We start from the raw sequence: 13,638 nt of genomic DNA on the forward strand, positions 1-13,638 counted from the left end.
CCCAAAAACTGTAAATGAAACATACTGAATAACCAGACATGTGACAGAGGCAGTCGTTCTAGGAGATTACAATAGGAGCAAAAGCGGTAATAAGGAGCAACTACTAAACAAATGAACCAATGAGAAGACACCATTACCAAAAGACAGTCAACGGAGCCAATAAAACACATGGGCGGGCAATGGGCAGAGCTTAATGCTCATGTTCTGCACACATGTCTCGAAGAGACAGCACAGCGCAAGTGTTGCCTAGGCGAGCCCTAAAAAGCGGAGACCCAACTAGCAACAGAAAATCAACTGAATGACGCAGAGTTACATTGAAAGTTTTGTAGGAGTTCAATGGCATGCTTATCCCCAACAAGTTCATTGGGCTCATGCAACCACCGAGAGTGATTCATGGAGCTAGAAAGTAAGCATGCAGTATGTATATCTTGGAAGAGGACCTTAACTACTTTTTTCACTTCGATTAGAATAAGAGAAGCCACAGGTACAATGTAGAAAAATAAATCCATGAAAAAACAGATGTATTAGAATTATTACTAACCGGTCCATTCGCTTGCTGATCATGGCTAGCTGCTGCAGGGTTGTGGCAATGTCGTGAGGACACATCCCTGTTGCTCGGCTTAAGCCTTTAATACTTAGTTGCTTTTCTCGGTGATAGGAAAGGTATTCCAACACAACACTTTTCCAATACGCCAAGTAAGAAAGGCGGCCCAGGTCAGAGAGAGGCTTCTCAGGTGATCCAGCCTGGCCCTCTCTTCGGGAAAGCAAATAGCCTGGTAAAGAAAGAAAAACATCTCAATGAGCATACTAAATGAACAAAATAACAGGCATGCATGTATAATTTAATAAGAATCAGACACCTAGAACAAGCAGTGCAATGCCAGCGTTAAAGAGATGATATTTTGGAAGAAGGATCATTAGTGGTGCTGCACTTTCATTAGCAGATTTACACTGGACTGGTATAATCTAACGACATTCGGTCAAATCTACTTCTAATTAGGTCCATTTAAGCCCATGAAAAGAAGACTACATGTATTTTAATTGCAGAATGTTTAGAGCACTAGCTTGCCAAGATGGCACGCAAATTGTGCACCTCGACACAAGAGTAGGTATTAATACAGATAGCTTTATGGTCTTTATGTACTTTTGGATCAAATTAGAATGGCTGCAGGTAGCATGTTAAGGGAGAGGAGAGAATAAGGCAGCGCATATCGTAAGACAAGGGGGCTTGCAGTATGCAGCAAAGGTATTACTTAGGAGGTGGGTATTTAATCACCTATTGGAAATGAAATTGAACAAATGCAGCGTACCCAAAGCCAGTCTTGTATTAAAGCTACAGTGCTGACAATCACTCCAATAACATGCAGCAACTAAAACTGCTCAAAAGGTGATAGTTAACAAGCCTCATTGCATTTGAAATATGAACACTCATGAAATAAAGGAAAACTGTTAGTGCGCCGGTAGTAGGTGTAAAAGTTAAGCTGTGATGCACTTCTGGGTACTCTCTCGGTCCAATGAATAGAAAATACAGGAACTGATGTACTGTGTTATTGCGCTGCTCTAAGTATGAGTGTGTGTGTTACTTTTGGTAATTTTCTTTCTAGTGGATACGTCATATATATGCAGATTCCTCACTTTTTCACTATTCAAGACACATGGACCTGGTTTGGAAACTTTTCCCATAGCTCTTCCACGCAGTAGGGGGCACTGGCTACACACCAATGCCAAAAACAATGAAGTCACTGGAGCTCTAGGCTCTCCCCACGCCTCCCCTCCCACCCCCAAATCCGGATCAATGACATCCGTATCCCCATCTATTTTTTTCTGTGCTAACGAGCCAGAAGAACGGGGACTACATCAATTCTGTAGAGCTGCAGTGCAACCATTTTTAACTTTATTAACATAACTGTTCGTCAAGCCTGAGAATAGGACAGAATCTGCAGGTACGAGGAGTATCCACTAGAAGGAAGATTACCAAAGTAACTGTCTTCTGATGGATACTAGATCACCTTTTAAAAGGATTACAAGGAGCACACCACCTCGAGGAGGGACCTGAAGAGATGGTCAGACAAGTCAGTCCTGGAGGACAAGATGGGCAAAATGGCAGTCTCGATGTACTACAGAGTCTAAGCGGTAGTGTTTAGCAAATGCACAAAGCGATGCACATGCTGCTGCTCCTCTTCAGATTACAGCGGCTTGAGCTCCCCTTGCTAATACAGTGGTAGGCGGCTAAGCGATGGTGTAATAAGCCCTTACGCCCTCCGGTGGTTCTTTATGTGCTATGGCACAACACATCATAATACATAAGATGATCCACTTTATAAGTGTTCTATTTTGGACAGTCTTTCCCACCCTCCTGTGTTTTGTATCCCAAGAAGAGTTGGTCATCAAAAAGAAACCCTCGGGCGCTCGATATGAAAACGTACTGCCCTTTTTGGATCCAGCCTGTGTAGCGCCTCCTCCTCCTTGGTGGGTGTGGAAGGAGGTAAAGTACGAATTACTTACCTTTGGTAACGATGTATCTGGTAGAGACAATTCTAGCTGCAGATTCCTTAACGTAGAATTATCCCCAGGTGTGAGACTGGATCTGGAAAACTCCTTGCCACAGCATCCTTGCGCACCGGTGGAACGGCATCACGCGACTCCGCCCAGGCCTCGGCGTACGTGACATCAGCGAGGTCACATAAGTCCCACTCTGGCGCGCCAACGTCCGTTTCTCCGCAGAACTTTTCCGCGCCACAACGCAGAGCCAGCAGAGAAACTGTGGAAGCATGGGAACAGTGTGCGAAACAGCAGAAAAATGGAAAAGAAAAAGGAACGGTGACGAAGAACACCATAAGGAGCAGTGCCAACACTGCAATACCCAAAAGCAGGGAAAGAAGAAAGAGCACAGCCCTGACCAGCCACCCTGCCAGTTATGGAAACAGTACCCCCTTGAAGACAAGGAAAATATGCAAAATGTCATGACAACATGTAGCAGGACTACAACCCCAACCAAGACCCAGGAAGGGGAGCCAGTTCCAAGACAAACCGGGAACGACAGACCTCCAAGGCAACCCCAGCACAGAGTGCAACAACCCCCCAAGGGAGCCAGGGCAGGGCACGGCCAAATGACCCAACCCCAGAGGGTAGCATAAGGGCCAGGACCTTCAGACACAAGAGGGAGGGAAAGGAGGAACAAGGGAAGGCCAGACGCAATCCAGGAGCAAGCAGAACAGAGGAGCACAGGAGTACCAAATCGATCCAACCGCTAGAGTGCCAGGAAGAGAAGGGAACAAAAAGCAAGACGTCGTGTCAAAAGAGCGAAAGAATGCACACAATCAAAGCCATCCACCGGCAGGCGAGTGCAGAAGGGCAAGCCAAGGGGTCCTCTCAGAACAGGGAGGAAGGGCAGCCCGTGAAGGAATCTGCGGCTGGAACCGTCTCTACCAGATACATCGTTACCGAAGCTAAGTAACTCGTACATCTGATAGAGACTACTAGCCGCAGATTCCTGAACGTAGAATAGATACCCTAGCCATACCCACTGGGAAGGAGAGCCCCACCAGCCTGGACCTAACAGAGAGGCTCACAGGGAACTAGCCCCATGGACAAGGCGAGGAGCCCCCTCCCCAGGCAAGGGGAACCCCACAAGCAGCACACCCCCGACCCCAAGAGGGATGTGGGAAGAATAAATAAGTTAGAAGAAGCCCGTTCCCCTCCACAGAGGAACCAAGAGCAAGTTCAGGGAGGCCAAAGCACCCCACGCCTCTACAAGGCAACAAAGCTTCCATCCAATGCCAGGACAAGGAAGAGGAAGAAGAAAGCCTAGAGGGCCCAAGGAAACAATGGAAAAGGAGAGCCCACTATAGACGGAAGGCAACAGACCAGACAGAGCTACGCCTGACAAAGGGAGTAACAGAACCATCCCAGCCTCAAGGATAGGAGCATGAAGACGAGGAAAAGCCCAGACCCACTACTACGAGGGGTCCACGCACACAACCTAAAGAAGCATCAGCAAAATACATAACGCCATGGAGAGCAGAGGCCCGAAGGCGACAAGAACTCCCTAGCAGAACGCAAGCTATATAACAGCTACCACTACCCCACATAGGGTAAGTTAAGTCCCAAGGCATGGGAACCCTCTTTGGAAGGAACTTCCTCAGCAGAGGAAAAAACTTAAGAGCCACGGGGAAAAAAAACAGAGGAAGGCTTACCAAGCAGCCTAAGAGAAAAACAGAAGGCCTAATCTCAGGGCCAAGTCTGTGCAGACCACTTCAGCAAAAACACACAGTCTACAAAGGGGCCGTCCAACAGCCAACAACGCCACAGTCCCAGCAAGGAGGACTCAAATGGCCATAAAACACCCTACAGCAAGGGCAACTGGCCCAAAAGAAGGTCCAGAACCAGCTCGACTCAGAAGTCACTGAGGAGGGGAAGGAGTAGGATGCAGCCCTGCCAAGAACCTATGAATGGTGAAGTCAGCCAGGGCATGGAATAACAGGGTGCCATCGAATGGAAGATCAATCAGCCGCTCCCGAACATTTTCAGGGAGCACGCCGTCCCGAAGCCAAGCATGGCGACGGAGGGCGACAGAGGAAGCCATGGCCCAGCCCAGCACCTCTGAGAGGTTGAGCGGAGAATAAACGCAGCTAGCTCCCGGCCATCCAACGCATGATGCCGTAAATCCACCTGAACAGTCTCTTGTGAAGCGGCGGATTCCCAAGGACTCAGCCGTGTGCCACAAACAAGAGGAGGCCCTAGCCAACACACAAGGTGTTAAGGGCCCGCAAGGCAGCGCTGGTTGAGGCGAACATGTTGCACCCCCAAGAGTCCAGCCATCGGGCGTCCCGGGATGGCAGAGTCAACAGTGGCAGCAGGGAGGGAAAAGCAGTCCGTAAAAGTGGACTTGAGGCAGAGGGGTGGAGGGACGCCAGAAGGTGCCGGTGTAGAAGGTGTTGAGGTACCGGATCCCCTGACGCGGGGCAGCTTCAAGCTGACATCATGGAACAAAGGAGCGAACCATCAAAGGGAATCAATAGCTCCCTCCCACAAGAGCCCTGGTGGAGAACCTCCAAGAGATGTCTGCCGGGAAATGAGCAACGGGGTCACCCATGCGCAGAATACCCAGTCATGGACACTGCGTGAGCGAAGGCCGCAACCGCCTCCGTAGGGGCCCGCGGCGGAGAAAGCAACTCCTCCGTGGGCGACGGTCGCAAACTAAGGAGGCCGTCCCTGAAGCCACGCGGGGCGGGCAAAGGCCAGACCTGGAAATCTGAAGGAACCGTAGAGTGGGGGACCTGTCGCGCCCTCCGGCGAACACCATGGCAATGGCGGGGAACCACCCTTCGATGACGCCAGTGAAAAAGCTACCAAGCGTCGGCCTATCTCCGGGGAGGATGACCCCAGTAGGCACCCAACCTCCGGTAGAAGAGGGAGCGTCCGAAGACGAATCCACGACTAGACGCCTGTCCGGCGTTGTAGAGTCCGCCGCCTGAGGCAGGACGCCATCACCATCCGGCGCAGAAGAAGACGCCGGACAGGGCTCCTCCAAGTCACACGGGGCAGGAGCCGAAGTGGCCAAGAGACGGCGCCGACTCTACCTCCAATGAGGCAGCCGCCTGCGTGGAGGAACGAGGGGGACCAGGGGAGTGACATGAAGCCCTCCGCCAGCCTCAGTCCAGAATGTGACAGAGGTGGCCCACCGATCCATGCGGCGGCGCCAGGGCCAGTAGGTGCCAGCGCCGTTCGCTCAGTCGTGGACAAGGCAGCCGCCTGTTCAGAGGACCGAGCGGGGCTTGGGGATGCGACCAGAGCCCCGGTGACCTCCCGCGACACCACAGGGACTCCCGCAGGAGTTTGTGGCAAAGCAGAGGCACCGTGGTCCGAAGGAGGGAACCCACGGAGGGCCACACCCCAACAGCACCACACCCTCCAAGCCTGGATCCGAACCAGTCGGTGCCGGAGCGGCTGGCGCCGCCGCGGAGGGCCCCGCCCAATGCAAGGGACATGCTGACACCCCGGGAAGGAGGAGACGCCAGCGAGGCCTGCAAAGCCGCCGCATTTGTCTCCATCTGGGCTCTCGATGCTCCCTCACCAGGAACCGGTGGATAGGAGGACGACACGAGGGGCCGCACCACCCGCGGAGAGCCCACGCCCCCGGCAGGCTGACCAGCTCCCGGGGACAAGCTGCGACACTTACCCAACGGGGAGAGACGCTCTCGCGACATCGGAGAGGGATAAGAACGTAGACGACGGCAGTGTCTGAAATCATCTGCCGAGGCTGATCAAGGAGATGAAGCAGACTTTAAGAGACTCACAGAGAGTAGTTTCATCCGGCGCTCCCACGGCGACTTCAACTGTTGGCACGCCTTACAATCAGTGGTGCTGAGATCTTCTCCCAAACACCACATGCAAATGAGGTGAGGATCCGTCGCCGACATAATACGCCCACACGATATGCAAGTCTAGTAGCCCGAAGGCAGTCCCACACTGTTCCCCAAAATATATCACAATGAGAGGAAAAAGGTGGGCCCAAACAGGCCCGAACAGAGACTGTATCCGCGTTGCACGCGGAAAAGGAAAAAACTGACGCAGGCACGCCGGGTTTGGGACTTGTGACCTCGCTGACGTCACGTACGCAGATGCCTGGGTGGAGTCACGTGATGCCACCCCCCCCGGTGCAAAGGGTTGCTGTGGCAAGGAGTTTCCCGGATCCAGTCTCACGCCTGGGGATAATTCTACGTAAAGGAATCTGCGGCTAGTAGTCTATCAGATAGGACAGGCAGATGGAATGGGGTTACTAACTTGGATAGGAAGACAGCTCTGGTTCGAAGGAGCAACTTATCAGAGGATAAAAACAGGTAAAAGGCCAGCATATGCTAAGAGCTTTCAACTAGCTGACACTTTACGCCCAAGTAATGGCAACTGCAAAAACAGTTCCGAATGTAAACAGCCTTAAATCGCAACTATGAAGTGGATGGAATGAAGAATCCTCCTTGCCCCACTCCCCTATCAAAAATGTTGAAACCCAATTGAAGTCCCGCTGCAGTATAGCAAAGGGAATACAGGAGAAACATTTGCCAAGCCCTTCAGTAAATACTGGAACAAACTCTAGAATCCCCGCTTAATCTACAGGTATGAAGGTGGAGGCTTTGATGTAGAAAGGGTCCCTCTGACTCAGAGAAGGCCCACCCTAAGAGGAGGACAGAGTGGAGAGGGGGGCAGGTGAACGACACATGGAGGTGAAGCAGTTCTGAGTACTGCATTCTTCACAGCCAATCCAGGCCAATGAGGAGGACTTGGACCCGATCTCGGGGAATCTGCCTCAAACAGAGGAATCTAGGGTATGGGAGAAAAAGCATACTTAAGAGAAAAATTCTACTTCAATCAAAACGCTTCTCTCAAGGCTCTTTGCAATGGTTTCTGCAGAGCACAGAACTGTGGCAATGCATATTGTCGTCAGTTGCAAACTTGCCTTCCTGATGGGTACCTCAGTGAGCAAAGATGCATTAGACCACCTTCTCCACATGTGGTCGGCACAATGACGCTGACCGAAGCCGTCAGCCCTGGTGTTGAGAGCCTGCCAATGTTTCCGCTACTAGCCAAACTCCATGCTGGTGTACGCAAGACTAGAGTGTCAGTGCTACGTGACAGAGGAGCTGAGACCCCATTCTTCCTCGCTTATTGACATACACAATACAGCCATGCTGTATTATCAAAATCTAGATGGACCACTTGTAAAGGGAAGGGGGGCAATTGCCTTGTGCACCATATGAATCAGCCTCATTTCAAGCAAATCGATGTGCACAGTTTGCTCTCCTGGGGATCAGAGGCCACTGATCTCCAGGTGCTCCAAATGGGCACCCTACCTTAGGACGGAGGATTCTGTTACCACCGTGGCCACAGCAGGAAGAAATCCCATCCGCACGGTTTTCCCCCTCACCTTATCAAGCCAGAGCTGCTTCAGCGCCCCAGGAGATAATAATGGTGATTCAATGATCGCCCCGTGCTGGAAATGGTGCCTTCGGAGACACCATAGGGGATCCCTCTCACCAGCATAAATGTGTGCCCAGGAGGATGCATTAAGCCAGCAGACCTAGCAGGTGTAAAACCACGAGGACTGGAATCAGAGTTCCTTCATCAACCATACCCTGGATATCCAGAACAATCTGAGTAGGGGAAAGGTTTGAAGCACTGTTGTGTCCAGTACTGCCCCATTAAAAAGGAATTGAAAAGAGGGATGCAGGTGAGATTTGGGCACATTGATGGAACAGGACAGATGCTGTTGAATGCAAGTTGTGTGACACTAAATTGGAAGACCAGTCTTTCAGCAGCAGGTGCAGGAATACAGAGATTCCCCAATTCTGAGGTGAGCCACTGTTTCCACCATCACCTTTGTAAAGACTCAATGTGTCGATATTAGGCAAAGTGGGAGGACTGCGAACTAAGAGGGAGGACTGCAAACTAATTGGGAGTGTAACCAACCACGAAGCACAGCTACTGCCTGTGTGACTGCAGGATTTGTTTGCGGGACATACACGTCTTGAGTCTAGGGCAACATCCAATCTCCTGCTTCTAGCGCCAATAAAACCGTAGCCAGGGTCAGCCTCTTTTTGACCTTTGCAGAGGAAAAGATTAAAAATCCAGAATTAAATGATCGGACGATGACTGTTGCCCTTCTTGTGAACTATGCAGTACAGACAATACTACCCTCTGCCCAATCTCCAGCTGTGGCACCAATCCACCGTTCTTTTCTGTAGCGAGGGAGCTCACTCCTGCTGTGGAATATGGAGATATTGTTCTGTCTGACATTAATGAGAAGGAGGGATCTGGGCAGGGGCTAGTGTGTGGCCATTTCTACAATTTGAACGAACCACTGGTCCCAAGTTGTGGTTGCACAGGTCTGTAGGACGGCAACCACCCTACCTCCCATCAAACTCAATTGCTCAGACAAGGGCAAACTATTTTTTTTTTAAAAACAGGTTTTTATTGATTTTCGCTCAAACATCTTACAGCCATGCATCATAACCAGAACTTCAGCGCCATGGTTCTTACTAGTACAACCACTATATTAGCCCTCATTATCTATGCCCTTACGATCCGTCCTCCCCCTCCCCCTCTACTCCCACCCCCCCTTGTCAGTGTGCCCACTACAGTCTCTCCTACAGTGTAGCATAAACCTTTGTGCAATAGCGCTCAACACCTCCTGGAGCACTCCCAGTCGCAGCTCCCAACTGGTTGCGGACCCAGATAGTGCGCAGAATATAGCACGGTACCGTGGATGTCTTCCGTTCCCTCTCAGCATAAACACTCAAATCCTCGCATGCAGCAGGTCGCGCGGGCCTAGCAGGCTACACCCCCGGTGAGTGCCCCCCTCAGTCTCCGCCCTAGTCTCCCCCGTCAAGCTCGCCTGCGCATCCATCGCGTCTCCCCCACTAGTCCCCAATGTTGATTGAAGGTCCGCCACCAGCGCACCCCACGTCCTGGCCGCATCTAGCGCTTTATCATTAGCGGTGCGTCTGGCTAGCTGCAATCTAAGAGTCCCTTCACTAGCCGCCCATAGCTGGAAACACCCCCGCCATCTCAGGAAGCTGGGCCCCCCCTGGTCTTCCAGTGCAGTGTGAGCTCTCTCTTGGCCAAGATCAACCCCAGGTCGAAGAATTTACTTGTAATTTTTGTGGCTGGGGTGTGTGGAAACCAGAGCAAGAGGCAAGCCCCCATGTTCGTGTCAACTTGACATCCTGTAACCTCATTTAAGCAAGACATAACATCAGTCCAGTATGTACCGAGCCCTGCGCACGTCCAAAACATATGACCAAAGTCAGCACCCTCCGCATTACATCGAGGACACACCGAATGTGCTCCTCCAAAGACCTGCTGGATTTTGACCGGTGTCAAATAAGCCCTGTGCAGGGTGAAGTATTGGACCAGCTGAAACCGAACATTACGCGTGCCCTTCCAGGCCCGTCGCACGAGCTGAGGCCAGGTCGTCTCTGGTATCTGCTGGCCGAGGTCTCCCTCCCAGCGCTCCCGCAACCTCAGACAAGGGCAAACTAGAGAAGTTTCCTAGGTGGTGTGAGGGATAAGAAGGCAGTAGAGGCGGCCTGGGGAAAGTGCAGGCTCTACCTTTTCCACATGGCCCCTAACAGGGCATTTTAAGATTATTTTTGGGGTTTTGGTGACTGGTGCTGGAAGAGTTGAACCGCATTCAAAGCCCCAAACCTTTTGAAGTTGTTGGTTGCCTTTATGTGGGTTTGCCATTGTTCTGCAGGTCTCTAAACGCTCCAAGGCTAAATCAGCCTTCTCCAAATAATTTGGAGCTATCGAAAGGTTAGTCAATCAAGGCGATCTGGAAGTCCAAAGAAAAAGCAGAAGTACTAAGCCATTCATGGCACAAAAGGATAATTGACAAGCCAACAGCCCTCCACAAAGTCTGCCATGTCCAGGCAAAACTAAATGAACTCCTGAGATGTTGCCCAAGTAGCTCCAAAAACAATGCCCCTGCAGATTTTCAGCATGACAAGGTTTGCCATATCTCACAACTTGTGCGAATAGAGCCCCAAAATGCATGTGGGGCGCACACAAAAAAGAATACACGTACCTAGGGGGCATTTTGTGTCTTTTATAACAGTACAGATATTCCCTGAATAAAAATCTTCAGTCAAAAGTATTCTATGGTTCGGACTGAAAAAAAAAATGAAATTTGCCAATTATGGCTACACAAACTATGTCCAGGCCTTTAACCCTTACCTTAGCTGACATCACTAATTAGATTACGCCACCAAAGGCCACACTGGAGCTTAAGACAAGACTTGGACTAGGTCACAGGGGATCAATCATCTTTGGGCAAGGTCTAAATTACTAGAGTTTTTAATCAGTAAATTTAGAAGGTGGTAATTCGGTAGCATGTGATCTTGGTGGAGGTCAATAACATTCCATAATTAAACTATGCCCTGGGCATTTCCCAGACACCTGCAGACATGTCTTGTGGAACTGAAGGCAAAGCATTGACTGAAGGGGTTTATGGCATTCATACAGAGTAAGAGGGTTGCAAAACCGGTGCATCATACCACAGTCTGAAGTGCGAGGTGTGAAGATGTGTGTGTTTTTAATATGAGAACATTATACACCCTTCTTGGATATTTTCCATGGTTTCTACTGGATAGGTGTGTCTCCTAAAGTAGAACCTAGGAATAGACCGGACAAGTAAAGCCATGGATGCCTATATGATTTAAAGTGAAAAAAGCTCTTTAAAATATGCAGTCACGGACCTGAAGAAGAGCAAAGTAATATACTGGTCACATAATTTAGCATTAATGGTGAGATTAATTTTCGTTTGTTTACTCAACAAATTTATCAAAAACAGGTGTGCATTAGAAACAAAACTTCTGTTTGTAATTAAAAGATCATGCATAAGACAAAGCAGTTGATTTAGAGGTTGATGCACAGGGTACGTAATCAGTCAGGGTGGCAGACCTAATGTTCTCTGCCGCCACCCTGTACGACTGTTCTCTGCCCGTCAAACTTTAACAGCACGTAAGTTACTTTGGGCCAGATTTCATCATCAGATGTGCTCTCTGAAGTTATACACAGAACACCATGTATACACACACAACGGTTTATGAATATCAACCTGAAAAACCATTATGAAGGACCGGTAAGAAAGCGTTCTTATGGGGGTGAAAATAAGTTAATGCTTCAATTACTTACCGGTATTTGAATTACTATAGTCCTCTTCCCCCGCTTCTATTCATTACAACATTCAGGCATTCCTGCTTCATCAGACACCAATACCACATGATATCTTCCTTCACCAATACAAACTAGCCTCCTTCCTCCTGTAAATACCATGTAATCCAACACCACAAATGAATGGTTGGCCTGGACTACCTGGAAGGGAGGAATGTAATGAATCGAAGAGAGGTAAGAGGACTCAGAGTAATACAATTCCTCCCTCGCTTCCCTTCATTACAACATTGAGATGTACAAAGTCAAACAGGACAACCTAAAATGGTAATAAACAAAATCAGGGTTATTAGACAGCAGTAAAAAGCAATGGACCACTATTCAGACACCATAGTGGACAACACTTTATACCCAAACACCTCAGACCGGTGAACCTCATGCACAATCCGGTAATGAGAGGCAAAAGTCAATGGGGAAGCCCAGGTGGAAGCGCTGCAAATTACAGCAATGGAAGCCCCTTGGACCTCAGCCACGGAGGGGGGCCATAGACCTCGTGGATCTATCCTGAACCCCTGAGGGAGAAACGGGACAGGAACTTTGTAGGCCAGAGAAATCTAAGTCCAAACCCACAGACTCAAGAAGTGGAAGGCCACAACCCCTTATTCTTCAAGGCAAATTTCACAAGCATGGTATTCAGAAAGCCGAAGAGAAGCCACCCTCTCCAAATAAATCAGAAAAGCCCTCCTGACATCCAAACAGTGCAGACGCATTTCCTCATCAGAAGGAGGAGCCTTGAAAATGAGGGCAAAATATTCTCCTGGTCTCTATGGAACTGGAATCAAGTTTAGGAAAGGAGAGGCCTCAAAAAGATCCAGTCATCAAAAATCCTACAAAAAGGGTGCTTACAAAACAAAGAGCTCAGCTCACCCAATTGCCTAGCGGAAGAAATAGCCAACAAAAAGAGAATGTCTCAAGGGACAACAAACGCAAATCCACGGAGTCCAGGGGTTCAAACGGAGGAGCCATCAATGATCCCAAAACTAGAGCGATTCCATGAAGGGAAGGGCATCCGAGGAGAGGGAAGAACATTCTTCAGTACTTTGAAAAGACTCCCCACCAAACCATCTGAATCGGACAGGTTGTTCCAAGAACTCAGAAAAGCCTTAATAGCAGCCCATTGTAGCTCATGGGAGGAAACATTCAAATCCTGCAGAAACATCACCACCTCAAAAAAGTCAGAAGAAGTAGGGTCCAAACCCATACCCTGACTAACTGAAGGAACGCCAGTGACGCAAGTAAGATTTATTGGTAGAAGAGCGCCTAGCAGCCTGCAGAGTACGAGCCAAATTAGACTGAACCCCCATTTGCAGCAGACAGACATGTAACCTTCAGGACACTAAACTTATCCTGGAGGGAACATCCTGCTGCAACACAGGGAACACCAAGGGGGAGGTAGTCAATGGCAACAGCCATTCCTCCTCCTGCCTCATCTCCACAAGAAGAGGAAACTAAGAGGTGCCGGGCCAAGCCGGAGCAGTGAGAATGACTGACGCTCTCACCCTCCAGAACCCGAGAGGGAACCTGAAAATGGAGGAAAAGCTTAAAGAAACCCCTGGGGTCACTGGCAGGAGAGTGTGTCCACAGCTCAAGCCCACTCCTCCCTGGTCCTGGAGCAAAATAGCGGCACATTGGCACTGAGACAGCTCACAAAAAGGACGATCACTGGGACACCCTACAGCTCCGTAAGCTCCACAAACAGCTCCTGACAGGCATTAATTCACAGATAACAGAATGGCCCTGCTGAGTGTCCTCTAGCATATTGGAGACACCCTGAATGTGGATCGCATACACTAACAGTTGAGACTCTGCCCAATGAAACAACCTGTCCACCACCTTAGCCAGATTAAGAGACCTGCTACCCCTATCCCGCCTGACTGTTCACATAAGCCATAGCCGTAACGTTTTCTGTCC

The 13,638-nt window shown here is 49.7% G+C and overlaps 1 protein-coding gene across 3 annotated transcripts in view; it reads right to left on the reverse strand.

Annotated features, from left to right (window-relative positions):
* KAT6B (lysine acetyltransferase 6B) overlaps positions 1-13,638 on the reverse strand; it is a 491,853-nt gene that overhangs the window by 36,039 nt on the left and 442,176 nt on the right. For all 3 annotated transcript variants that reach the window (XM_078642736.1, XM_078642737.1, XM_078642735.1), the window contains exon 13: positions 542-773. In XM_078642736.1, the coding sequence (XP_078498862.1) occupies positions 542-773 (232 nt within the window). The remainder of the gene's footprint in view (positions 1-541; positions 774-13,638) is intronic.

The sequence above is a fragment of the Lissotriton helveticus genome, chromosome 5_1 (genome assembly GCF_964261635.1).
Source record: "Lissotriton helveticus chromosome 5_1, aLisHel1.1, whole genome shotgun sequence".
NCBI lineage: Eukaryota > Metazoa > Chordata > Amphibia > Caudata > Salamandridae > Lissotriton > Lissotriton helveticus.